The sequence below is a fragment of the Balearica regulorum genome, chromosome 9 (assembly GCF_011004875.1).
Source record: "Balearica regulorum gibbericeps isolate bBalReg1 chromosome 9, bBalReg1.pri, whole genome shotgun sequence".
Classification (NCBI taxonomy): Eukaryota; Metazoa; Chordata; class Aves; order Gruiformes; family Gruidae; genus Balearica; species Balearica regulorum.
Window position 1 is genome coordinate 1246933 of NC_046192.1, and position 27846 is coordinate 1274778.

General features: G+C 57.0%; 1 protein-coding gene across 5 annotated transcripts; it reads right to left on the reverse strand.

Annotated features, from left to right (window-relative positions):
- Positions 1 to 2574: 2574 nt before the first annotated feature.
- On the reverse strand, positions 2575 to 27731 carry IGF2BP2 (insulin like growth factor 2 mRNA binding protein 2). 5 transcript variants are annotated; one of them, XM_075760726.1, is made up of 18 exons: positions 27399 to 27731; positions 26706 to 26766; positions 16842 to 16890; positions 16478 to 16529; positions 15884 to 15947; positions 12825 to 12897; positions 12625 to 12692; positions 8410 to 8544; positions 7844 to 7966; positions 7508 to 7643; positions 7182 to 7310; positions 6253 to 6276; positions 4730 to 4798; positions 4458 to 4574; positions 4127 to 4201; positions 3746 to 3877; positions 3308 to 3421; positions 2575 to 2785 (listed from the first exon to the last, which is right to left on the reverse strand). In XM_075760726.1, exons 1-18 carry the CDS (start codon positions 27586 to 27588, stop codon positions 2690 to 2692), a joined length of 1707 nt encoding a protein of 568 aa, XP_075616841.1. In that variant the 5' UTR covers positions 27589 to 27731; the 3' UTR covers positions 2575 to 2689. The 5 variants fall into 5 exon arrangements, with proteins under 5 accessions (XP_075616841.1, XP_075616838.1, XP_075616836.1 ...); XM_075760723.1 differs by having other exon boundaries at positions 6253 to 6273; positions 12625 to 12897; positions 27399 to 27730; XM_075760721.1 differs by having other exon boundaries at positions 12625 to 12897; positions 27399 to 27730.
- Between the last annotated feature and the right edge of the window lie 115 nt (positions 27732 to 27846).

Sequence of the window (27846 nt, forward strand, 5' to 3'; positions counted from 1 at the left end):
GTGGGGAGGTGGTACGCGTACCCGTCGCTATCCCCTCCGCCTGCACGGTGTCTCTGGGGCTCTGCCCTGGGGCTGGGTTCCTTACGGCCCTACAAGGAGCTCTGGGAGCACCCCGGGGGGGACGAAACAGCCTGTTGACTGTTGGGCTTTGGGGGAGCAGGCGTGTGCAGGAGCCAGGCCTCGCTTCTCATTAGAAAACGGCCTTTCGGAGGTGACAAGCTGGCGCTTTCCCGTGCTGAGGGGAGCGCCGGGCTGCGTTCCCTGGCTGCTGCCTTGGGCGCCGCACGCTTCCGATGCTGCTGTCTGCCCCGGGACGTGGTGCTTACCCCCAGGAAGGATGCGGGGGGCTCAGACAGCGACTCTGGCTCAGAGCCAGCCTTGGGGGCTGCTGAGCCTGGCTCTGCCCCAGGCCCTGCCTGGAGTGGAGTCGTTCTCCGCTGCCTGGGAATGGCCGGACGGCAGCAAACACAAAAACTGATGCTCTGCATGCGATTGCTTCTGCTGTAGGTGGGGAAGGGACTTCCCCCCCCACACACACACTTCTCTCTGTGCCTTTCCAAACCGTGGGCATGACACAAGTGACGTACCTTGGTGCGTTGAGGTGTTAGAGGGGTGCTGTGTCCCCTGGTGCCTGGCATCCCCCAGGCCATGCCCAGCCCCGTCCCTGCCACCATCTCAGGCCCTGCTTTGGTCCTTGCCCTTCCACCTGCCCTGGTGGAGAAGCAGCTATGGGAGCGGGCACCTGAGCTTTCCAGCTACACGAGCATAATTAGCGAGCCGTTAATAACCGCAGCAGGACCACAGCATCCTTTCGGCTTTGCTAACTGGTGGGTTGGTGCCGGGAGAGGCGGTTTTGTGATGGCAACACCTCCCCAAGGGACTGGGTAAAGCAATGCCTGCAAACATTTCCCCTATCCCCCCAAATCCCCCCCCCAATCCACCCCTTCTCCCCCCGCCCGTGCTGGAGGCAGGGAAATGGGGTGACCACGGGGACCCGGGACCAGCGCGAGGCACTCGAAAGAAAGCAACAGATAGCAAGCTCAGGCTCTTGTTAGCTGGATATATTTCTTTTTTTTTCTTTTTTTTTTCTTTTTTTCTTGTAGTTGGGTGGGGTTTTCACAGAACACTTTGCAGTAGAGGACAACGCGGTATGGCAGTCCGTGCGTCCGGCGCTGGCACCGGCACCTCACCCCGGCACGCTCAGCCGGCGGCACGCTGCTCCCGTTCCCTCCTCTTGCCCGTTGGGTTTCACCGCTTTCCTTGGTTGGTTTATTGGTTTTTCTACCTTTTTTTTTTAATGTTTAGGGTTTTTTTCTTTCTTTTTTTTTTTTTTTTGGTGTTTTTAAACATTTCTCAAGCTTTCTCCGAAGGAATGGCCACTGGCTCTCAGCTAGCAGAAGGAGACTACGGAAGAGCTCTGGGACACGTGGGATGGTTTCCTTCTCCCGCCTCGCAGCTGACTTGGTCGAGATCATTTTCCAACTCGTTTTTTTTATTAAAAAAATAAAAAAATGCTCCAACTATCAGTTTTACAAGGCATACAAAATCTCTAAAAGGGAAACACAAGCGCAAGGTGCTGAGGTACGAAAACCTGAGGTAGTTTTTGTGTGTGTGTGTGTGTGTCATGTGGGCTTGGGTTTTTGGTTGGTTTTTTTTTTTAATTTAAAAAAATTTTGCTAGTTGTTTCTCCAGCCCTGGGCTGACAACCTCTTGTAAATCTGGTTGGTTTTGTTTTTTGTTTTTCCCCCCCCCGCCTCTCTTCCTCCAACATTGAAAAAAAAAAAAGGGCTCTTTCCCCAACCATCCCTGCCCAAAGCGGGCAGGGCTGTGGCAGGCAGTGATGGAGAGGGGGACAGCCAGCCAGCCAGCCGCAAAGCGGGGGGCAGAACGGATGCAAACCCCACTTTGGGACTCTCTGAAGCAAAGAGGAAAGGGCGTGTGAAAGAGAGATTCCTCTTTTAGGAGACGGTATCCCTTCTGTTGGCTCATACAGGCACTGCTCTTCTCAAAGCCCTTCAGAAATTGCTTTTTAACACTTGTTTAATAGTTGGTTTGGGGTTTTTTTTTGTTGTTGTTGTTGCTGTTTTTTTTCCCCCTGCTGGCAATCCTACATCTCTGCTCTACTGTGCATTAGAGAACCAATGGACTAGCTCCTTTCCTTTAAACTCTAGAAAAGCCTGCTTGTGCTAAAAACAAACATCCCCCCCCCCTTCCCCCTGAAATTTAAAAAAAAACCAAACAACTTTTTACAAAACTTAAAAATTGGCGTTAGTTTTGTTATCGATATATTAATTCTAAAATCGATGAGCGCCACAGCCCCCCCCCTCATGCCGAGTGAGCTCCTCCGGCTGTGCCTGGATGAAACTGGTGGCTTTTAGGAAATTAATAACAATAATTAAAAAATATCTCTCTCTCTCTCTGCCTACGTTAGTCCAACTAAAGGGATAGCGTCGGGAGGCGATGGAGTGAGGGGGAGGCTGCGGGATGGAGAGAGCCCTCCTCGTACCCCTCCGCTGCGCACCCTCGCAGCACCCCGGCCACGCTGGGGGTGGGGGTTTTTCGGGGTTGGGGGGGGGGGGAGTGGAGGGGGGGTGTCTTTGGTTTGCTCCCCTGACCTGCTGGGGGGGGGTTCCGGCGGCGGCGGCGGGGTTACATTCATCGGGCGGTGCTGGCCGGCACGGCGGGAGCCTCACTTGCTGTGCTGCGAGGCCGGGGCTCCCTGAGCGTGTTTCTGCTCCTGCTGCTTCACCTGCTGTACGATTTCCCTGATCTTGCGCTGTGCAGTCTTGGGGGGGGGGGGGAGCAAGAGCCGGGGCTCAGGGTGGGCACCCCGAGAAGTGGGATCCCCCCCCTCCCCGGCTGCAACAGCATCTCATCGCCCTCCGAGCCTTTAATTACAGACCAAGCACAGGAGGAGTGACTCTGCTCCCGCATGACAGGGGTTTAACCGGTGCTTCCCCCCCCCAGCACTGCTCCTTGAATTTCGGGGTGCCGCCATCCCGCTCCAGCAGCCAGGAGCTGAGGTGGTGGGAGGCGCACCCAAGGTGGGACGTGGGTGCCTGCGGGAGCTCCCCGCTGATGCCAGGGAGGAGCCTGTTCACACCCTGGGTGCCACTTTACGGGGTGTCTAAGACACGTATTTCAGTTAAATTAAGCCCCTCGTTCATTGTCGTGGTAGTACAGCTGGGGCGGGGAGCTGCCCAACCACCCTTGGGGACCATCCAAACCAGAGCGGCAGGATGCTCGGGGCCGCCCGCCAGCGTTCCTTGGTGGATGAAACCATGGAAAAGCCGCAGCCAAACCTTACCTGACTGGCAAAGAAGTGCCCAATGATTTTAACGATGACCTCCTCGTTCTCGTCCGGGGTTTGGTCTCGCGGCACAATGACTTCTGCACTGGTTAAGTTTTGCAGTTCGTTCACCTGGAGCAAACGACAGAGCCCCGGGCTTTCTTGTGGAAGAGCCAAAAAAAAAAAAAAATCCTTCTGCTGCCGAGGGTCGCACCCTGTCCTGTCCTGTCCTGTCCCGTCCCGTCCCCCCGCCCGCCGCCCCTTGGGACGGTCACCACCCAACGAGAGCCACCACCAGGACACGAGGCTGGGGTGAAGCCGTTGCTGCAATCACTGAGCACCCAAGGCTTTGGCCCCCGACCCCCCCCACCCCAGGGTGGGCAGGGGTGATGGGTGACGCCCAGCTCTGCAGCCCCAGGGCGGGGGGGGAGCACCCCTGCACCCCCTCCCACCTACCGTCTTGCCACCTTTGCCTATCACGCGGCCGGCGGCGAAGGAAGGCACCTTGATGTGGGCTTCAAGCTTCACTTCTTCTTTCGGGTTGAAGAAGTTTTCTTCTTTCAGCTTCCCAAATATTCGCCCCTGGGCCTGGGGAGGAGACGTAAGGGAAGTCAAACCGGCGGGCAGCGGTGCTGGTGGTGCCCGCTGCGCCCTCCCTCCCCAACGGCGACGATGTGCCGGTGTGCGGCAGCATCAAGCCCACGGTCCCGAGCCAAGAGCTCCCCTGGCTCTCAGGGAGGCGAATCCAGGCTGGCAGCGCAGCGGCGACCGAGGGGACGCTCTCAAGTTGCCCCTTAGCACCCCCACCCCTCCAGCCCCCCCCCGTGGCCGGCGCACCTTGAACTGAGCCTCGGGCGGCCCCGTGATGATCACCATCCGCTCGCTGGCGTCGGGGCCTTCTGCCGGGGCGATCTGCGGAGGGATGGGGGAGAAGGAGCGTGAGCGTTGCCCCGCTTCGGCAAAACCTCCCCGACGTGGGACGTCCCTCCCCAATCCATGGGCACCCCATGTGGGGGCATCCCCTCCTACCCAAGCAGGGGTGGTAACGGGGGTTTCTACTATTTGGGGAGCAAAACTGTTCCCCAAGGGCTCCCGCTCGCTGCCCTCAGCAGTAGGAAGGAGAAACCGAGGCACGAAGCCCGGGACCAGCCCGCGGCGCCCTGCTCACCTTGATGGAGGCGCCGGCAAACCGCGCCAGCTGCTTGATGTGCTGCCCCTTCTTCCCGATGATGGCCCCCACCGCCTGCATCGGGATGAACAAGTTCACGACCTCCTGCTCCGGCAGCTGCGAGGACACGGAAGAACAAGAAGGTCAGGGGACCGGCCGGACCCGGGGTGGGGTGGGGGTGGCTGCCCCCCCCCGCCAGCATCCCCGTGCCCGCCCTCCCGAGGTGCCCAAGTGAAGATTCTTCTCCTGGAAGAAGGTGCCGTGGCGCTTACGGGGTGCTGATGGGGGAAGGCGCCAGCTGGGGGGACTCCGTACAGACCCGAGAGGTACGCCGAGGAGCTCTACGGCGGGAGAGAAAAACGAGGGTCAGTGATGTCCCCCAAGGTGCCGCCCCCTTCCCGGCCGCCCCCAGCGCGACGCCGCCGTGAACCTGGACACGGGGACAACCCCTCAGTCCCTGAGCACCCCCCGCAGAGAGCACAGGTCCACCCGAGGGTGCGTCAGGGTGAGCTGCAGCCCCGATCCTGCGCCTGCAGCACGGCACACCGGGGCTGGGAGGCGGATGGGGGCTCCCAGTTCCCCCCAGTCCCTCCCCGCTGCTGTTTTTCCAGCTGTGTCCTGCAGAGTCTGTAGCAGAAAACCAGCCCCTACGGCCTTTCGGAGCGGCCGCAACCCTGGAAAGGCAAAACCGTGCTGCAACACCATCGGTCCCCAGCAGAGAAGGCGGGGGTTTGGTGAGAACCGAGCAAAACATCTGGTTTGGCTCCGATTTCCATCACCGTTTCCCTTCTCCAGTTCCAGAGGAGAAAAAGCAAAGTCCGAAGACGAGGTTCCCCCGAGACCCAGGCGAGGGCATAGCCGGGCTGGGGACAGGGAGAAAGCAAGGGGTGCATGCCAGCACCCCAACTCAACCCAACCCAACTCCCCTTCAACTCTTCTGTGTCTCAAATACATCAAATGTTTCTCCTGGCACTGGACACAACCCTCTCCCGGTCTGGATTTGGGCAAGTGCCACCAGATGCTGCCGGCAAACCACTGCTGGTCGGGTGGAGGAGCCGACCTCGCTCCCCTGCCCACGCTGTTCTCGCTCCAAGCCCTCTACTTAAACTCTCCACGCTGAGTTTTCCGCTCCTCCCTGCACTCAGCTCACGCTCCCCGCGTTCGCCCTTTCCTTCTGGCCACGGGCCGCTCCACCTCTCCTACACCAACGTGTCCTTCTCCTGCCCAGGTGGTCCTCACGGCCAGGGAGGGCACCGCGTGTCCCCAGCTCCTCCTTTTCACCATGAGGCTCCTCACCCGTCCTCCATCCTTGCCAGGTCTCTAAAGCCACTGGCGCCTGCTGAGGACACGGTCAGAAACGACCACTCTGAGATGTGAAACACAAAGTACGTGGCGGTAGGAGCTGCCGCAGAGCCAAAGCTGGTTTCCCATTAGGTTTTTTGGTGGTTTTTTTTTTCCTGCTCCTTGTTTTGCTATAAAAAAAACGATGGCAGAGGCAATCGGTCCTCTCGGACTCGCCAGGGTGGCTTGAAAAAGACCATGCAAAGCTTTGGGGTGAAGGAGCCCACACCGACCACTGCCCAGCTCCTCTCCATCACACCAACGAACGCTCAAGCGGACATTTCCTGTGAAGGCTGCGCTTGCTCGGGCGGCCGACGCCGGCAGAGCATCCTCCCCTCTGCAGGCTGGCAGTACACAGGCAGACAGACAGACAGACAGGTCCTCTCGGTGCCGGTCAGGGCCATCACACACACCACGCTCATCCACCCCTCCGCACCGCCAGCCTGGCACTCACCGTTCTCCTCCGACCGCTCTGCTGCTGGCGTCGCCAGGAAAAGAAAACAGCACAAGTAAATTAACCCGTGCGCCGGTTGCCGTGCATCCAAAGCATCTCAGCAGATGTTTTTAGAGAGACTAACAGAGACAGACCGCAGAGCGTGGTCATCCTAAGGGTGCTCCGCAGGTGCTAGTGGGTTGGGGATGGACCTTCTCCACCAACACTCTGGCCACGCACACGTCTTCCCAATGCTGAACCGTCCCTGCCCACGTGCGACCTCAGACATTTTGAAACTGGTTCCCAGGCTTGCTTTGCCCCAGGTCTCAGCAGCCACAGAGGAAAACCCTTGCCTACAAAGTCAGGTGAAGATCAGCCCCCAGCAAGTACAACCCTTCGGGCACCAGGGCAGGGACCAAGGCTGATGGCGGTGGTTGCAGAGCGCGTGCTGCTCATCCCCTTCCATGCCATGCTCTGCACGCCCTGCGGGGACGCCACTGGGTTCAGGTGGCCACCGATACCAGACCCACGGGGCACAACCGAGTCCACGCCATCAGAACCCAGTGGTGGGTCTGGGATCACCTGCATGGTTTTTCCATGCCAGCATCAGCACAGATTGCTCCCAGCCACCTTCAGAGAGCAGCACCCCTGGGACAAGACCAGTCCTTAAACACAGGTGAAACCGAGCTCAGCACCACATGGGGATGCAGCTGATCTTCCTGGGGAGCTAAATCCAAGGAGGGACAAGCCACGTTCATTCACCGTCTTCGCCGCTGTGATGAGCATCTTCCCCAAAGAGCCAAGACTCGGAGCTCTTGTTCAAGGCTCCCCATGAGATGGCTCCTACAGCTATGGTGTCCACCCAAACCCAAAAGCTACAGCAGGAGAGTCTAGAGACCACTCTGCCCCCAAGAACGCGTGCCCCGCACCCCAAAACCTCTTGCACTTACTGCAAATGGGTGGTATGGGGTGGCCGCCGCAGCCCCTCGGGCCCCCGGGGTGGATGGGAGCATGGACAGCCCCGTCGAGAAGATGCCCAAAGCACTGAGGTTCAGTCCTGGGATCAGGTTGGCTTGTTGCTGGGAAAGAAAAGACACGGAGAAACATGTAAAAGGCAGAGTGGGGTTTTTGGGGTTCTCACCACCTACTTGGACATGAGATGGGTGAGGGCCAACCCTTGCCATAAGAGATCGACTCCCCACCCCAATTTTCTTCTGGCCACCTCAGCAGTGGCTCTGAAGCAGGGGCATCCCAGGCGGGAGGGTTGGGAGCTTACATTGACGGCCACCACATCGTTCTCGTAGGCCTCTCGCAACTTCTTCATGATCTCCACTTCAGCATTGGAGCATGCCTCTGTGCTGCCCTTCACCGTGATGGTCCGCTCAGGGTTATAAATGGTTAAATCCTGCAAACTACCCCACAGATAAATCCTGAGACAATGTGGGACCACACGCCCTCTCCCTGTCCAATGCCACCATCCACCCGGGATGAGGAACGCCCACCCGCGATGGGGAACGCCCATGGCAGGATGCAACTGCCCTGTTTTCTGGCTCCAGCACTGCCCATACCATGTTGGATGGAGAGGGGCGGCTTGGTGTTCAACAGGACTTACGGGGAGATGGTGATCTTCGTGCCTGTGTCCTGCTCGATCTTCTTGAGGTTGCGGCCCTCCTTGCCAATCAACCTCCCCACCAGACTGTTGTGCGCCAGGATTTTCAAGGGAATTTCTTCTGCTCTACAATGGGTTAAAAAATAAAATCTGAAAGTCCATCCGGCCAGGAAATCAATTTCCAGCAACGAGCACTAACGATATGGTGGAAGGGGCAGAAGAACCACCACCATTTCCCACCACTGTATCTCCTCAGCTTCTGGGAAACGGGGACTCAGGGACTTCCCAAGCCCAATGGCACACCTGTATTTCATGGGGTTTGGTTCTCCCGGTTTGCCTACGTGCTCTTTGGACCCACCTGAGCTTCTGGTTTCTATAGCACTGTCAACCACACCATGGAGAAGTTATTAAGCTGTAAGTTATTAACTGACCCACGACTCTGTCCTGAAACTCTGAATGCCAACAGTTGCCTTGGGGGGTGGGGGGGGCGACAGAAGATGATTGTTTCTCCACTGATGGCTGAATTTACCTCCCTTCCACCAAACCTGCCCGTTTCGCTGAGCACTTACGATTTAGTTTCATCGGCCTCCTTCTGCATGATATCAAGGATCATGCGACACGCTTCGGAGCACCCCTCTGGCGTGGCATGGATGGTGATGGGCTTTTCGGCGGCGCCGGCGTTCTCCTTCCGATGGATGTCAACCCTGCGGCGAAACAACCGGCAGAGAGGAGCCCCCTGAGATGCGTCTGGTGTCACGCAAAGCCTTTTGAGAGCTCAGGAGCTGAGCTTGGTATTCACATAAAAGCTCATTTCAACACCTGCTCAAGCTCTGGGGTGACCCTGGGTCTCGCTGACGTACATCTACGGTCACTTGGTCTCATGCAAGCCCAGGTAGTGTTTTGCTTCGGTTGGTTTAGATCAGGTTTGAGCTACGTTCGCCTTTATGACCTGAGGTCTGCCTGGGAGCTGAGGGATGTCAATCAACATCAAACCATGCATCAAGAGAGGGCAGAACAAATCCTCAACCGGACGAAGCCCTGAGCAACCTGGTCTATCATCTTTGACACCAGTCCCACTTGGAGCAGGAGACCAGATTAGAGGTCTCCAAAGGTCCCTTCCAACCTCAACCTCTCTCTCTGCACGACACCCGAGGCTGTCCAGCGACCAGCGGCTGCCACGACCGTTGCGTGTCCTTCGGGACAGAGAGACAACTTACCCGTAGGCAGCATTTGTCACGACACGGAGGCACGCGTCAACAACAGCGCTTGTACTCACGCCCTTCCATGGGAGACCAGAAAGCTCTCCCTTGCACACCGGCAGGGACCGTGCTCTAGCTCCTCTGGTCCTCCCCTCAGCTCATGGCGGGGAGGAGGCACGTGCCTCCAGCTCGCTCCTCACAGCTCAACCGTACCTGGCAAAGGCCCTGAGAGAGAGGGAGAGAGGAAAGCAGGGTAGGAGACTCCTGCACGTCAACCACGCGTCTTGAAGAACAGGGGTAAGCAACCTTTCCGTCTTCTCCAGGTGAGTCCATGTGCTCTTCCCACCAGAGGATGATGCTGTGCAGCCATCCTGCCATTGGCCACCACCTTGGGGTCCCTGTCACTGCTGCAGCCAGGGCTGGGCTGGCCCAGATCTTCTGAGAAGGTGAGGCAGTGGCTGCTCAGCCACCCAGTGAATGCCACCAGCACTCAGCTCCAACATGTCACCCTCTGGCCACGTCTCTGTTTTCCTAAGAGGTTCCCATCCTGACCGGGACCATTCATGGGTGCTGGTGTGCATGCAAGGCCAAGGGTTGTGGTGCAGAGTCGCCCCTAACCAGCACCACATTTGGATGCTGCAGGGTCATGGTGGGTTTGCAAAGGTCAACTCTTCCAGGAGCTCACGAACCAGTGCATAGAAACAAGGATGCTTCATCTACAGGTAGATGGGGAGAAGGTGGGTGAACCTTCCCTGAGATAAGGGAAGAGCCTGACCCCGCCAGCCTCGAAAGGGACCCCCGGGGTGGTTTTATCTGAGCACTGAAGAGGGAATGAAGACAGAGTTTGATCCCCTTTGCAGGTTACATCTCTCCAGATCTGCTTGGGCAGGGGACCGCTCCTGCTTGGACAAAGGCACCAGCACCACCAAGCTCTCCTTGCCCTTAGGTTGTGTCTACAGCACAGAGTGACCCAGTTGCATGCTGTTACTTGCGTGTGACACCCTCTAAGGTGCTCCCAGCTCTGCAGCTCCAGCAGGTTGGTTTGGAGGATGTGCTCCTTCAGAGGCAGCACCCAGCAGGCACAGGAACACCTACTGCCACCCCTTCCACCAGGGAGACGGCAAACACATCACGATGTGCCACGAGAGGCGATGACAGGCCCATGCTCGAGAGCGGCGCCGCAATGTCACATTGGGTTGACGCTCCCAGCTAGGGAGAACCAATGAAGAATCCATGGCTGCCCCAACAAACCCCACAGGAGTCAGGCAGCTTCTTGAACCCACAAGCAGTTGAGGCTGGTGGAGATGGGGCACGTAGCTGAGCCTTTGTACTGAAGAAGGGCCAAGAGCCACGGACGGGCTGAATGGATGTGCCAAAGAGACGAGTACCTTGGACAAGCCTGGGAGAGCGACACCGACCAGGTTTCTGGCTGACCTCCAACTCATCCCAAACCCGGATGTGCAAGCATCAGCTCAATTTGCAGAGAGAAGATGTGACACCAGGAAGGGGCCGCTGTGTTCAGGCACGTCCCACCCCAAAGAGGCGGAGGGTGGAGGAGGGCTCTGGACTTCCCAGTACGTCCCGGTGCTCCTGCTGCACAGCTCCATTCTAATGGGAGGATGGAGAAGGGGACCTTCAACCCCCTCAGCAGCTGGCTGGGACCCTGGGGTGGTGCAGGCAGGGGAGACCAGGACAGCTGACAACAGGGGTGGTAGGACAAGGACGGGGCAGGTTTGCCCATGGTGCAGCAGGAAAAACCTCCAAGACGCTTTATGGGAGGGCTGGGAATGCTTCAGAGAGCGGTGGCCAGGAGGGACAGCCCTCTCAAGGTGGACGGTACAGTGTACACGCAGAGTTATCCTGGCCCCGTGGCTGCTTGGTAGCAATGGTCCTCTCCTCATCAAGTTACAAGGGCTGCAATCGTCGTGGAAGGTCGTCTGGTGGGGTCGGCTCTTGGTCTGGGCTCCTCCTCAGGCAAGGAAGAAGACGGCTCAACCTGGGGTCAGTTTTGCCCCCTGGAGCTCAGGAGCATCTCTGGGCATCACTGTGTGTGGAGACAGGGGCAAAGTCCTATGTGACCAGAGGAATCCAGGACCCAACGTTGCTCCGGGTAGGAGCAGGGGCCAGGCAACAGGACGTCACCAGCTCCCTCGTCCCCAGGATCATCACATCGGTGGCTGAGGGTGGCCTGAGCAGGGACAGAGCTGCGGGCTGACACCCCAAACTGAAGGCAACAGCCTCCTGTGATTGCCCAGGCCGGGTGCATGAGGTCCCCTTTGCCCAAGGCTGGAGTGCAGGTGGTGGCCCACCATGGCACATGGCCTCCTCGGGCAGGTCAGGAGAGGTGAGGGCATGGAGCACGGCTTTCCTCCACGGCACCAGGTCTTTGGGGCAGGCATGGGGAGCCAACCCACAAGGAGGGACAGCTCGGTGGCAGAATCTGCCCCAGGCAGCAGCGTTTGGCCTCGTGGTTGGGAGAAACCAGCAGCTGGTGCATCCCACCTTGCTCACCAGGCTCAGGGCTTGCAAAGGGCAACCTTCCAGTCTTAGGTGGCAAGGACACAGCTACTCCTACTGCTCATCACACCAGGGGACTCACCTGGAGAAGAAGGGCTTGCGGCCAACTGGGACCAGCTCATGGCTACTAGGTGGCCACGGTCTAGGGCTAGCCGGGCTCAAAGAGCTCCTCTCCCTACGTGTCTGCCCCCTTTCCGTACAAACCTCTTCTTGCAAACCCAACGCTGGGGTTTAGCTCGCTTGGCTGCAGAGCAGCGCATCTTCCTACCTCCTGCTCAAGCGGACGCACTATTACCAAATAATTTGCCTCTAAAAGCTTCTCTGAGAACTAGGACGCCCTGGAAGATGTTCTGGTACAGGAGTCCTATGTCCTGTGGGACCACCAGGTTCAGGATGATGAGCATGGGAGAAGACAGCTTTGGGTTAAACACAAACAAATCTGGGCAGGAACAAACCATGCAGGAAAACCGTGCAGAAAATCAGAGGTGAAATCAATGTGAACATTGACAAGAGAAACATGGAGAACTTTGGCAAGACAGTCCCCACCCTTTTTTTTTTTTCCCCCCCTTCAAAAATAAAAATGTTAGATTGAAAAAAAAAAAGAAAAAAAAAAAAGGCTTCAAATAGTTATGACAAGCACATCCTTCTCAAGGCAGCGCTCCCACGGTGCCCCTTTTCCCCCTACAACAGCTCCAGCCCGTACGGGGCACTGCGGAACGAGCAAATCCCGAGGGCAGAGACCACGTGGGCACCGACCTCTGTACCTCGGATCCCCCTTCCAGCAGTTTATCCCCAAACTTGCCATTTCTCCCTAAAGCCTCGTCCCCGGCTGTCCTCGCGATTAGGCCTTAGAGACCCACTCCTGGCCTTTTGGAACGTGCATCTCCCTCTCGCCGCACCCAGACCCCCCCCGGCGAGCGGGAACGGTTTAGGACATGGGCTCTGCCACCGTCCCCTGAAGGCTGCACCCCAAGAAAACAGCGTTGGCCGGCCCCGAGTGCATGGAGGACCCATTCCGGGGACCTACAGCGCCCTACGGAAGGAAACAAAACCATTCGAGGTACTTACTTGGACTGGGTTTGCTTAGTAAGGTTCTTTATGGTCAAGCCCTCCTTTCCTATGATCGCACCAACAAACTGCGTGGGCACCAGCATCCGCAGTGGGAAATCGAGCTGTTTGGGCTGCGAGGAGCCCCCCGGGGAGGAGCCCCGCTCCCTGGAAGAGTGGCCCCCGCGGCGGGATCGCTGCGGGGGCGGAGGGGAGCTCACCTCTTCATCCGGGATGTAGGAAATCTTGAAGGAATAGTTCTCAAACTGATGGCCGCTCAGCTTCTCAATTGCTCTGCAAGGTAGGGAGAGGCGGGGGGACGGTGAGGGGCTCTCTGGGGATGGGTACACCTCCAGAACTTGACCTTGTAGACCGTGGTCCTGCCCCAACCCTGCACGTTCCTCCCTCCCCAGCCCGGAGAAGGTGGCCATGGGAAGCCAGAGTGCTTTCCCCCATGCAGAGCAAGCCCCATAGCATGGTGGGTCGATGTCCCCTCCCATGCGGGTGATGCCCAGGGCTTGTCCCCCCTAGCAGAGGTGGGAATCCAGCCCAGGCATCTGCCACTTCGCCCAGGGAAAGTGCTGGCCAGAAGCTGTCACACAGCATGGAAATGGTCTCGTGGGCTTTTTTGGACATGGAAAAGGTGACAGAGGGGCTCCAAGCAAGAGCTCCAAGGAGAAGGACACGGCACATGGTGCCCCTCTATTGGGAACCCCAAGTTTCGTTCCAGCTCGGTGAGGCTGGTGGTGCAGCACCCGGACTCTTCATCCCCCCAAGCCCCTCCTCAGCGGTGCGATGCTGCATTGGGTTTGCATGGCAAGGTTTTGGTAGTGGGGGGCTCCAGGGGTGGCTTCTGCGAGAAGCTGCCAGAACGTTACCCCATGTCCGACAGAGCCAATGCCAGCCGGCTCTGAGACGGACCCGCCGCTGGCCAAGGCCGAGCCAATCAGCCATGGTGGTAGTGCCTCTGGGGTAACAGTTAAGAAGGGGGAAAAAGAAAACCCAAAACACCACCAGCATTTGCAGCTGGAGAGAGTGAGAAGATGTGGGAGGAACAATTCTGCAGACACCAAGGTCAGTGCAGAAGGAGGGGGAGGAGGTGCTCCAGGCGCCAGAGCAGAGATTCCCCCTGCAGCCCGTGGTGAAGACCATGGTGAAGCAGGCTGTCCCCCTGCAGCCCATGGAGGGAGGATGAGGGGGTGTAGAGATTCCAGCTGCAGCCCGTGGAGGACCCCACGCCGGAGCAGGTGGAGACACCCGAAGGAGGCTGTGACCCCGTGGGAAGCCCACGCTGGAGCAGGCTCCTGGCAGGACCTGTGGACCCGTGGAGAGAGGAGCCCACGCCGGAGCAGGTTTGCTGGCAGGACTTGTGACCCCGTGGGGGACCCACGCTGGAGCAGTTTGCTCCTGAAGGTCTGCACCCCGTGGGAGAGACCCACGTTAGAGAAGTTCGTTAAGGACTGTCTCCCGTGAGAGGGACCCCACGCTGGAGCAGGGGACCGATGAGAGGAGTCCTCCCCCTGAGGAGGAAGGAGCGGCAGAAACACCGTGTGATGAACTGACCGTAACCCCCATTCCCCGTCCCCCTGTGCTGCTGGGGGAGGGGGGGAGAGAAATGGGGAGGGAAGTTGGGCCCGGGAAGGAGGGACCGGGGGCGGGGGGGCAGGGGGTTTAACGTTTGGGTTTATTTCTCATCGCTCTGCTCTGATTTGCTTGGTAATAAATTAGATGATTTTTTTCTAAGTCAAGTCTGTTTTGCCCGTGATGGTAACTGGTGAGTGACTCTCCCTGCCCTCACCTCGTTCCATTTCCTCTCCCCTGCCCAGCTGAGAAGGGGGTGACAGAGCGGCTCTGGGGGGCTCCTGGTGTCCAGCCTGGGTCAACCCACCGCAGACGCTCAGCCGTGCCGGAGTCTGCGATGACTTCTGCGAGCGGTGACGGCTTCAGCCATGCTTCTTCCCTCTTCTGACCGCATCTCGCTTTGCCTATTTACAAACAGGCGTACGAATGCACCACTGCAAGCAGCTCCTTGCCAGGCCTGGCCTCCACAGCTCCTTTCTTGACGCATCCCAAGACGCAGCTGCGTTTATCTGTGGTCCACAGCACCTTCCTCTGGCCAGCCAAGGCTGGAGCACACCCCAGGAGCAAGGAGGACTTTCCTCTGGCCTCCGGGACCAGCAGATCATTCTCCCCATCTCTGTCCTCACAAGTCCAACCTCATGATGGGCCAACTCAGATCTTTACGTATGTCTTCACACAGCGCTACTGCACTGATGCACAGCCTCAACGGGTTCTTCCATCCTTTTATTTCGGCTTGCTGGGTGGCATTTCTCTCTGACTCCTCTGCACAACACGCAGGTGATTTACCTTCTGCTGGTCTCCCTCCCCTGCAGAAACCAGCCATGGACCCCTTGGCTCCCTCTAACCTCCTCTAACCAGTTATTCATCCACCCAAAGGCCCTCTCTTGTCCACGGCAGAAGAACTTTTCAACCTGCCAATTTCTCTTGACTCCAGGAAGCAGGAGGTGACAGTCTCTGCATATTTTGGTCTCCAACTTGATTCTTCCCCAAATGGCGGAGGGTACTTACATCTCCCATCATCTCAGCATTTCTTCACCATCTCTCCCACCTCCTTCACCATCTTCCACCGCTTCAGCAGCTCAGGCTGGGTGATGAGACTGGTGATTAATGTGGTACATTCCCAGTTTAGGTCTGGACTTCCAACCTGGGAAGATGACTCCTTGACGAACTGCTTATCTGACCTGACCCTCAGCTTTCTAGAGCGCTTTGCTCCCTGAAGACAAGGCCGCTGCGAGCCCACAGAGGACCTTGTAGGAAGGACAGTGTCCAAAGGGAACTGCAAGATGGCACCTCTGGGAGCCATCTGAGGACCAAAGGAGAAGGCACAGAGAAAGAGTGGACAACCACCGGGCCGATGGCCCCAAGTTGGTCCAGCCCGTGCCTGTATGATGAGGCACCATGAGAAACCCCATCTCCCATGCGAAGGGAGAAGGCAGGAGATCACCCAGCGGTGGGACACAGAGAAGACCGCTGGCAGAAGACATGCGAGGTGACAAAGCTGAAGATAAACCCAACATCTGCCTGCTGTATCTTGAGAAGATACACAGACAGCCCTTAAGGCACTTGAAGCTTACACTGTAAGAGCTTAGGAACAACCCAAGGAGACAACAAGAAGTCTGGAAGAAGCCTGGAATTCCTTGGGAAAAGTTCAGGTGGTGTGAAAATACGGACAAAACAGAAAAAAAATCCCAACACTTACACTTTTGCTTCTTCTTTAGTTGCATACGTTACGTTGACAACGGCTGTTTCTGTGTCTGTGTTGACTGGGGGAAAAGCAAGAGAAGGAACATTAGAGAGGGGAGGAGAGAGACGGCGCCGCTGGTACGCGCCGGCGCGGCGATGGAGGTGGGGAGGGTGGGAGGGAAATGCCTGTCCCGCTCAGGCACGGCTGTATTCCCCCAGCACAAGGATGGGTTTGGGCTGGTGAAGGACCAGATGGTGCCAAGGCCGGATCCTGCCACCCCGGCCAAGGAGGGTTCACAGCCCGGACATCACCGATCCGCCAGCCAACCCCAAACAACGCTCGGCTCATTTTTGCTTGCAGGGACAATTGGTTTTTTTAATTTGCCAGTGACCAGGAGAAGCCCTGGGGATGGAGGACTGATGGCCCGTGCCATCCCACCACCGGATGGGTGGCCAGCAGAGCCTGTGTCTGCAGGGAAAACCATTTTAGCCCAGTACCAATGACTGGGAAAACTGGATTTCACCCCACTGGGTTTCCTCCAGCGTAGGCAGAGCTGGGGAGCAGCGCTGGGACTTTTGCACAGATGAGGACCATGCTGGACCATCTTACCTTGCTCTACGTTCTCCACCGTCCCATACTGAGCTAACAGGCCATCCAGAACCTGGGGGGAGAGAGCAGCAAACGGGGCAGGTGAGGCGGGCAGGAGAGGCTGCCGGACAGGCAGGGAGCAGGCAGGGGAAGAGTCTGCTTCACCCACAGACCCCCCTCCAAAGAGCCAGTGTCACCCAACTGCTTAAACGCCTTTACCCACCCGCACCTCATTATCCCAACGATGCCCCATGGCTCCGGGACCCACAAGCAGGCAGGAGATGGAGCCCAGTTCACGCTCCACCTCCCTCCTGGGGTTACTGGGCAGGTAAAGGGTGGCCCACGTGCAGACCACACGGTCTTTTTGGGATCAGCCGCTTCTTACCTCCCACTGCAGGTGGGGGGGGATGTTTCGGATCTGGATCTTCCTGCTCCTGCAAAGACAAAGCCCCGGGTTAGGGTCTGCAGGCACGCCGCAGCACGGGGGAAAAGGCTTTCTGGGAAGCGGACGGCAGCTGGTGAGAGCTTGCCGAAGCATCCCGCTTCCCCACGCCCAGCTGGAGCAGCTCAGCCCTGGAGAAAGCCGTTCCTCCCAGCCTTGCCTTGGTCACCTCCTGCTAGGGCTGAAGGTGTCTTGGGAACACTCCCTCCTCATGCTGGCTGCTGGTTTTCCAAAGAAAGCTCCTGAAACGAGCCTCTGCAGAGTCACGGCTGCACAGGCACGGGCAGGATGCACGTGCGCAGACACCCCCCCCCCCCGATCGTACTGGAGGGGGACAGGACCCCGAGAACCACCACAGCCAGCCCTGCTATCCCTTGAGGGGGCTCTCCAAAGGTGCATCCTACTGATGTCCACCACTTCCCAGCAACATAGGGCTGGCTTCCGTGGGGAAACCTAAATACAGATCCTCAGAGGCCTGCCCTTGGAGATGGCCAGCACACCCAACCTCAGGTGGTTGCACTCCCAACCTCGCCGTGGTGCAGCCTTGGGGCATGGATGCACAGGAAGCATTGCAAAGACTTCCCACGAGGTAATGGCCACCAAACACCTCCCCAACCTGGCTGCAAGATGACGTGCTTGGGCAGTGGGGAGTTTTGAGACACCCAAGTCCATGGAGGACCCAGCCAAGCCATGAACTCATTCACTGTCCACTCAGATCAGCATTCATAATCCTGCTTGTAGTCAGTCAGCTCTGACCAAAGCAGTGTCTTGTGTTCTCACCTGGTCCAGCTCTAATGCTCTGATCAGAGCAGAGCCAGACCACCACTCCCAACATCAGGGATGAGTTTTCTGACCGAGTCACCCCACGTGCACGCGCACGGCTGGCTTTTGGGAGCCCACTGGCAGCTGGAAGCTGGTTTTACGAAGCTTTGCCCTTCCTTGGGATGAGCTCAAGGAGGATGCTTGGAAGGACTGGTACCACCAGCCTGAATGCTATCTGGGGACGTGCAAGCAGCCGCCAGCAGCCGGACAGCAACACTCGGGGGCTTTGGGCCAAATCCTGCAGGATGAGCCCCACCGGAGGGGGCAGGAGGAGCTCTGCTCACCTGCAAGCCATCAACACGCAACACCCTGATTCCACCAGTGGTCTTCAGCTGGAAAACGAGACCTTCAAACTTTGGCCCAAGCAGTGAGGTTGGTCCCTGCACTCGCTGTTTGTTGCATCTGTGCACCCTGAACCTCTGCACCCCACAATTTTGGCAGATAAAGAGTTTCTATGGTAGTTTGGGGCCAGACACCGGGGACAGGGAGGAAATGTGGGGGCACAGGGAAAACCGGAGGAAAGGCTGGCCTATGGAGACCCAAAGCAACCAGGGAGAGCTGTGCACCGCAGCGCTGGAGGTTGGCATGCTCCAGACACGATCCTTCTGCCTCTACAGCAGCAGCACTAATAGCACAGGACAACCAGAACCTCGTGATGGACAACCGTCTGCCTTGTGAAGCAGCTGAAACCACCAAGGAACCTGACGTCTCATGGTGCTGCTCATACAGGTGCGGTCAGAGGTGCGATCAGCAATGGACAACAAACCCTACGCTCAGCTCCAACCCCATCCTGTCCTATCCCATCTCACTCCAGCCCAGCCCAGCCAACCCCGTCCTACCCCATCCCATCCATCCCCATCCTACACTATCCCATCCTCCAGCCATTCCCACCCCATGCCAGGAAGGAGGCAGTGAGGAGGACCTGGCCCAAGGAGAACCACAGCAACGACAATCCCACGCTGCTCACCAACAGCCTAAACCCTTCTCCTGCCTGTGACTGACCCCACACCTCCACCCCCGGTACAAACACTCTTCAGGGCCCACTCCAGAAAACAGGACACGTTTCATTTGTAAAGCTCATGAACATCTCCCAGAGGGGCTATTTCACGGCACCCAGGTCCAGTCCCGGGAGGTGACACGTGCCCAGCTCCGAGCGACGCATCCTGCTCCCGAGCCCAGCGGTGGCACACAGCGAGGCCGGTTTGCCCGAGCAAATCCCAGCCCAAGTGCCAGCGAGTCTCAAACCGTCGGCACCTGAAAGCTTTCCAGGGAAAAGCCCTTCTCAGCTCCAAAAGCCCAAGTGAAGCTCAGGACTGGCCTCTCCCCACTGACAAAGAGCTGCCCAGTGACTTCTACCACCTTCCAGCCCCAAAACATACCCGGTGGCACCTTCACCTGCCTTCTCCCAAGATGCCACCGCTCAGCTGCAAGCCGACCCATCGCTATGGCCATCCTCCCCCAGCCTGGGATGCGTCTGTACCCATGGACGCTACTGGCTGGACCACGGAGAAGCCACCTTCCTTTTGGGGTTCATCTGGCTCGGCTCACCCCGTCACCGAAGCCCAGGAGCCTGGGGCACGTGGGGCATTTTGAAGCAGGTCATGCCAAGTGGAACCAGCACGCTGGACATGGTCCCCTCGCCGCGGTGTCGAAAAGCCTCTCCCTTGAACTGAATTGCACCGGGGCGTCATCTCCCTGCACCTCTGCCAAGGGAGATGCCAGGGCAGCCCCGGTCCCCCGAGGTGCTGCCTCACCATTCCGTGCCGCTACCCGCCTCCCGAAACACCCAAAGAGAAGGACCACAGCAAGGTGCCGCGTAACCCCACTTCTCAACGGGACGCTACAGCGTATTCCCTCTTCCAATGTCTGTCTGAGTTGATACAGAGCATCTAAAGACAACCCAAACGGTGCTCAAGGCTTCACCCCCACCACCCAGCAGGGTCTCCCAGCGGCTCATTATCACTGCTCAGCATTTAAAATAAGATTATTATTCCTACCGGGTGTATTTTTGATAGCTCTCGTAATTCCCCGCCTGGCTGAAGCGGCGCTGGACCACGCGTGGTCATCACTGATGGCGTGATGGATGTATTACCCAGGGCCACGAGGGACGGATGCGTTATTCCCGGGGCTGGGGCACGGACCACGCGTGGTCCTCGTGGGACGGGGCGGCAGAGTTCAAAGCCACCCTCCTCCAACACTACTCTCAGGAGGACTTTGGGGTAGAAAACCCCTTTATATACATTCTCCTCGATCCTCCCAAAACCTGGGAGACACGGGAGCAATTTCGGCGTGCACGCGCAACCCCCGGCATGCCCAACCTGTTTTGCAGCAGGCTGGTAGGAATTAAAAAAATAAAAAAATTAATAAATTAATAAATCATAATAACCAGTAAATACAGGCATGGAGTTTACGGAAAAACACTTAATTATGTGTCGTGCCACTAGCCCTGCCGCAGCAAACTGCCCTCAGGTAACCACGAGAGCTGTTTTTCTGCATCACCCTCTTGCTCTTCCCCACCTGCACGCGCCCACCAGCCATCTCTGTGGCAACCAAGCATCGGCCTCAGGTGCTAAAGAAACCGGGTTTCTATGGGCTCACCTGCTTTTTTGACCTGCTAAAGTCAAACAAAAATGGTTCTGAGTGCTAGCAGCTACTCCGGCTCGAGGAGGAAACGTCTCCTGCATCCCAGCGCTGCGTTTTGGGTACCGCATGCCGGCCGGCATCACACGCAGGATGAAGGGGCCGGCTCACTAATCAAGCGAGGCTGTAAATTGGGTTCATGAAATAATCCATGACAGGGCTGTGCCGTATTTCACGCATTGGTTAGACCGAAATTGCGAGGTCAGTATCGCAACCGTGCAGGGCGAGCGGATGGAAAACCCACGGGCCGCCCGCGCCCCGCCAGCATCACCGGCTGACAGCCACAAACAAGAGCCGCGTGCCGGAGAGCTGTGCGTGCTGAAATCAAGCAGTAACACAGAAGATGCCTTAAAACTTGTGGTTTATTCCCTAGAATTGGGTGGATCGTTTGGGGTTTGGGGTTTTTTTGGCACATCTTTCCCCTTTCCAGCAGCCCGGGTAAGCAGCAGCACTCGCGCGGCGGCGTGGCTACCGCTCCCAGGGAAAGAACAGCTCACAGCTGCCCCCAAAATCCAGGAACACAGAGGAAGAAGAGTAAAAAAAAACAAGACAAAGCCGTGAAATAAAAACACACCACCAGACCCCCCTACCCAACCTCCACGAGCCCTCCCGGCCCCTGCCCATCCTTCCCCTGCCCACTGCGCTGCACCTCCACGGACCGCTCACCGTCCCCTGGTCGCCTGCTCCAGGGGGGCTTCACCTCCACCTCCCCTCCTTCCCGCGAGCGTTTGGGAACCAGAAACCCCATTTCACTCAGCTGACTTAAATATAAACCTTACGACGGGTTGTGAGGGATGACTTCGCTGCTCTTTGCCCTAAAAAACCCCGAAGATTATTTTCTCTCCAAGCTTTGTATTATCTTACTGTCATAATGCCATAAAGGGATTTGATCGCCTTCCACCTCAGTTCGGTGCTGAGGGCAGAAAAAAACCACTCTCTGGCAGCTCCTGCTTTCAATAAAAATCAGTTTTCAAGAGAACTGGGGTAAAAAAAGGGATGGGGGGAAACGTGCTGGAAACCAACCGCCTCCTCATCAGCTCTGCCTGATTTATGAAATATTTGTCCCAGGCAAGAAAACATCTACCAAAACTGATGCTCATCAGCAGGTGGGGTCCAAACTCAGTCCCACCTGAATTTTTCAGACCCAGCAGCTGGGAGCCGGAGCCGGGCACGCTCCCCTAACCAGGCAGGGAAGAAAAATAGCTGTTGGTTTTGCCTCTCTTGATTATTATATATAATTTTTTTGGTCTATCAGGGTCATCCTCAACAAGTTTTGCTCTCGCCCAACCCAATCCAGCGGCAGATCTTAACGAGCAACAGCTCCATCAGCGCCGGGCTGGATAAGCATTAAAGAGCTGCCCCAGTTTCAACCAGTTGCCAAGAGCATCACAGCTGGGTCTGCTCCAGTTCCCCTCCCAGCCCGGGGGCTTTGCCTTGACGCTCTTAAGGAATTAAAATCCGTTCAGGTTAAAGCCCTGTGGGAAATAGAGTCCCATCTGGTACAGCTCTTGGGGGGGGGGGAGAAAGGGGAAGGAGGGGGGAAATGGGGGGGAAAGGAGGAGGAAATGGGGGGGGAAGAAAAAAAAAAAAAAAAAAGCCCTGTCCTGTACCCCATCAGCATGGGGGTGCAGGGAAGACCAAGCTGGCGCAGGGGCAGGGCTGCCAGCCCGGGGGGGCAGGGGGATGCACCCGAGCTGGCTCCCATCCTCCGCCACCCAAAGCCACCCGCCCCGCTGTCCCCCCCAGCGCCGGCACCCACCTCTCCCCAGGGAGGGCGGACGGATGGCGAGCGGGCAGAATGGCAAGTTTGAAGCGCCGGAGAAAGTACAAAACGACAAAGGTAACGGGCAGTTACCGACAATGCTCGTGTGTTATTTTCCTTCTGGCTTTGCTCTCTCCCCGGTGCCTTCAAACCCAGGCAGGCTGCATGGTGGTACCAAGAACGGCATGGATGGCATGGCCAAGGTCACCCACCGGCGTCCTCCGTGCCCCATCCTGCATCCCTGACATCACCCCGCTCCCATCCCCGACGTCGCCCCGCTCCCCATCCCCGACGTCGCCCCGCTCCCCATCCCCGACGTCGCCCCGCTCCCATCCCTTACATCGCCCCGCTCCCATCCCCGACGTCGCCCCGCTCCCATCCCCGCATCCCAGCGAGCGGCAAAGAACCGAGCGAAAAGGTGGCTGAATTAAAACGAACCGACCCCGACGCCGCCAGCTCCCAGTTTATCCGCACCTGAACGCGGAGCACGTAAAGGGAGCGATGACGTCACACCCCGCTATAACAAGCGCCGGAGTCCATCCAGGGAGGGATCAGCCCCGGGGGTTCCTCCTGGCCAGCTCCATAGGGAAACGCATCCGAGACCTATGGGAAACCCGGCGGCAGGAGGGGGTTCCCTGTGTCCTCACCTATACGCGTGAGCATGTCTGTACGTATACGTGTGTATATATATATATACATGACGCTGCGACCTGATCTCGGTAAAGATGTCCCTGCTCACTGCGGGGGAGTTGGGTTAAACGACCTTTAAAGGTCTTTTCCAACACAAACCATTCCATGATTCTATAAATATAGTAAAAAGTATATTTTGATATATAAACACATATTTAGAATGTAATTATGCATTTAAAAGTAGATATAAAAAGTACCTTTTCTATATATATATAAATAAAAGATACTATATAGAAAGATACTAAATACTTCAAATAGTAAACGATCCATTATTAATTTATATAAATACGAAAGATACTAAAAGGTATTAAAAATATATATATATATAAACTCAGGCTAGGACTGAGAGCAGCCCCACTTCTAGCACTCTAAATACAATTTACAATCCGGCGTAACCCAACATATACCATAGACAAGAAAATCGCCAGCAAGTTTTAATTCTCTTGGCGAAGTGAAGCAAAGCAAACCCTCCCCACGCTGCAGCCGGAGAAAAATCTCTTCTTGTTCTTTAGGTTTCCTTAATTATTTTTTTTTTTAAATTAGAGATATTTTTTAAATGAGAGAGATTAGAACTGGAATGCCACGGGAGTATTTTTTTTTTTCTGCTCCCCGCGTGTATTTATAGACGCGCACGCGCGCAAATAGGTGCCGGTGGCTTTTCCTGGCAAAGCAACTGGTTTGCACGAGGATTTCCTCGCCCCTAATTAAGCATCTCATCCACGACAAGCAATTAACAGTAAGGAAAGAGAAGCCGGGCTGCCTATGGGGAAATAAAAGGGTCGGTACATTTATTCCCAGCCTTAACGTCACCGGCGTTTTGGGTTCAAAAACAAGGGGGTGGGGAAAAAGAACTAAAGCCAAAATACGCGGAAACGAGAATTGAATTGATGCTCAGGAGAGGAGACTTATTTAAGGGTAATTCCTTTTGAAATAGGAGAAAAATCTCGCAGAGCCCATAAAATCACCCCGGTAAAGCTGCTCGGGCAGGTATTTTCATTGCTACCCCTCCCGCGACCTCCGCCCGGGGTAAAAACACCCAAGTTTTACCATTTACTAAAATAGCAAAAATTGTTATTTTTAATGTTGGAGAGATTTCCAGCCCAAGCTCCCTCCGCCAGCCTCCCCCCTCCGCGCCGCTCAGATGCTCCTCGTGCTTTTATTTCTCTTCGCTGAAAATTAGGGCAGAAGCAGAAATTAAACGGCACCTTCACGACCGGGAACCCGAAAATTTCACTGGGTTGGGGACATTAAACGGGGCTTCGCTACAGCCCCGCTACTTATTAAACTCATCATTTTTATCCAATCCCCGTATAAAAATCAGCACTGGGGGGGGTGTGTGTGTGTTTTACTTCCCATATTTCACAACCAATCCCAATTTTTTTTTTTTTTAATGCCTTTCTTTCCCGTTAACAGGCTTTTCAAAGATTTCAGAGACATACAACCTATCTTTAAAGGGAAAGACGCTGATGCTTCCCCTCACCGCAACGCTCCGACTACAAAATACTCTCGAAGAGGGATGGCATCGCCCCGCTTGAAGCGAAGAAAAGCATTCTCTGCTCCTGCTGAATTTAAAAATCCATTTAAATTTTTTAAATGTCGATTTAAAAAAAGAAAAAAAAAAAAAAAAAAGAGGGGATTTTTTTTTCCCCCCTTTAATTCTCCAAGGCACAATACAGCATATACAAAGAAGCTGGGGGGGGGAAAACCCAACAAAAAACAATTGAGATACTGTTGGATCCTTCCGATAGGAGCCCAAAGCATCCGCACGGCAGCAGAACTGCTGGTTTTTAACTCGTGCGAGGCAGATCGGGCGGGATTCACGCTCCTTCCCGCCGCCGTCGCGTTTAAATTCTTCTTGCCTTCGCGGGACCAGAAACAACCCCCCTGCCAGTAACTCCCGGCGGCACCTCGAGGAAATCCCTTCCCTACCTACAGACGTCGGAGGGTCTTTTCCAACCCGTCTCTTATTAAATTGTATTTATACGCGGGGAAATACGGCGGTTAAAATCTATCCGCGTCGGGTTTGGTTATAAAAAATAAAGCGCTCCAGGTGAACGCGGAGGGGAAGCGCCGGGCATCGGCACCTCCTGGTTCCCATCCCCGTGACGCAGAAACGCCGGGGGACGAGAGCCAAGAGCGGCTCGGGTTCCCCAAACCCAATTAAAGCCCAAATTCATTGAAATAACCGGGAGGATTTGACTCGATCGAGCCCCCCCACCCCCCCCCCCCCGAAATCCCAGCGCCTCTCTGGGACTCGACCGTAACTACCAAAAAAATTGGATTTTCTACAGATTTAAAGGGGGGGGGGGGGAGAGACTAAAACAGGACCACGTGAGGCTCAGTTCCATGCCAAAAATCACATTAGAAAAATAAAATCTATCATCTACGGGCCCCCCCCCCAACTGGATATATTAATATAAAGCAGAATATATTTTTTTAGCTGTAAAAATTAAAAAAAAAGAAGAAAAAAAAAAAAGAAAATATCAGCTTAAATTAGATCTCAATAATCTGAAGAAACTTGGGAGCCGAGCTGGAATAGAACACTTGGAGCCAGCTGATCCAAAATAAATCAGCATTTATTTCTGGGCTGTTTAAATGTCTTTTTTTTTTTTTGTTTTCTTTTAAAATTCAGAAGAAAAACTAGCAGCACCCCAGCCCGACGGAGACCTTAGGTAAAGCCGAATTCCTTGTTTACATCCCCTTCGTACGCAGTAAAGGTCAAGTCCCGGGTCCGTACTATCTTCCCAAACTCCCATCACTCTTAAAAAGTCATCGGCGGACCAGCCGAAGGCTGCTGCAGAGATTTAGCTTAGCAATATTCCAGCTAGGATTTTATTTTTATTTATTATTTTTTTTTTAAAACTTGATTATTTTTTTTTTCAAGACTTTTTTTTTTTTTTTTTTTTTTTAAGGTAAGAGAGCGTGTGATCCCTGACGAAGAAGAAATCCTGCTCCGGCACACGTGATGCCGGGCACGAGCCGTTCCCCCCACCGAGCCTCAATTACACAACAGCATTTTCTCCCCCCCCCCCCCCTCAATGGCCCTCCCCGTAATTTCAAAATTTAATACTCAGAGCGTCGATCACGGCCCAAACCTCCACGCCAAGCAGCAGCAAATTATCCAGCCAGACCATCCGACAGGTTTTTTTCCGGCGCGTGGACCTTTTATCCCGACACACGTTTGGAAGCGGGGCGGGGGGGGGGGGGGGGGGGGGGGGGAACCCAAAAAATCATCATCGCAGCTACGCAACGCGCTCGGGGCCGAGGGGGGGGATATTATTTTCTCTGTTAAAAGGGCACGTTCCCATCCGTCCGGCCTCGGCGCTCCCCTACACCTGATTAAAATCAGAGGGCGCGCTTCGACGCGATATCGCAATGGTTTTGAGTTTTTGGGTCCTCCGGCCGCGTAAAGGGGGAAAAGGGGCGTTCGGAAGGAGCGGGGAGCTGAATTACTCCTTAAAAATAAGATTATTTGACAGCGCTGGCAGCCCCGCTCCTGGCCACGACCTCCCTCCGTGTAAATCCCAGCCCCTCTAGGAGAAAGTGGGGGGGAAAGGGGGGTTTTGGGGTTCGGGTCTGGTGGGTCGTGCCCCCCCCCCCCCAAGCAGCTGTTTTCCACTCGCACCGGCGGGCAGCGCCCGCCCGCCCCAGCGCCGCCCCGCACCGGGGAGGGGGGGGACACACACACGGCCACCCCACGGCCACGGCCGGGACCCCCGTGGGAACCGGTACCGGCCCGCGGGAGCGCTGCCCTGGGCCGGGATCTCCCTTCCCCCGCCTCCGCTTTCCGGAGCGAAAGTAAAACCCGGCGGGGTTCCCGCCTCCCTCCCCGGGCCCGGAGCTTCCCCCCCCGGTGAGGATGGCTGGGGGGGGTGGGGATGGTGAGGGGTTACCTGAGCTTTTTGGGCACGGAATAATCCACCTCCATCACTTTGCCGTGCAGCTCCACTTTCCCTGCGGAGACAGCGGGGCGTTCAGCATCACGCCGGGGCAGCCCAACCCCGTATCCCCCCACCCCCACCCCTCACCCCCCCAAACCCTTTTTTCCACCCCACCGCCCCCCCCCCCCTCACCCCGGGGGGGTCCCCCCCAGCATCCCCCCCCCCGCCCCCCGCCCCGGCCTGCCTGTACCCGCCCTGCCGGTACTCTGCCTGCGCCTCCCCGGCCAGCCGCCGCCGCCGGCCCCCAGCCGCCCCTTCGGCCGCCCTTTGCTCCGAGCCCCCGGGGAGTTGGAGCAGGGCACCTCGTAAAATGGTTCCCGAGGGGGAGCGGGTACCGGGGAGGTGATGGGTCGGGGGGCTCCGTGCTCGGTCGCTTCTTAATAAAATCGAAGAAAAAAATCAGGGAAAAATACCCGAGGTTGGAAAGAGCCGGAGCGGCCGCGGGAAGGAGCGGGGGGGGGGGGGGGGGAACACGGACACACAGACACAAGGGGAGCGGGGGGGGATGCCCGGGGGGGGGGGAGCGGGATGGGGGAGCCCCCATGGAGGTTGGGGGGGGGGGGGAGCCCCGGGAGCGGGGGGGCGGCGGGCGGGGAGCTGGGGGGATGCCGGAGGTGGGGGGGGGGGCTGCGGAGCGGGGCTCACCGGAGAGGGTCTCGATAGCTCGGATGGCCCAGTTTTGGTCCGGGTAATCCACAAAGGCGTAGCCCGACTTGAGCAGGACCTGGCCGGCCAGGGGCAGCTTCCTCTCCCCGAAAAGCTGCTTGAGGTCGTCGGCGGTGGCGGCGGGGCTGAGGTTCCCGATGTACAGCTTGTTCATCCTCCGTCGCTTCATGGGGGAGCCCCCCCCCCCCGGCTCTTCCCCGCCCTCGGCGGTCGGTAGAGACGCGGGGACGGGAGGGTACGGCTCTGCGCCACCCGTCCTGCCCCGGCCCCAGCCCCGCAGGAGCCTGCAACAAGCGGCGGGCAGCGGGCGGAGCCGAGCCGAGCCGAGCCCAGCCCGCCGCCCCCGCCCGCCCGCCCGCCGGGACGGGGAGTCCGGCCCCGGGGCCGCCCCGTCGGGTCCGGGAGCAGGTGGAGCCGCAAGACCCCC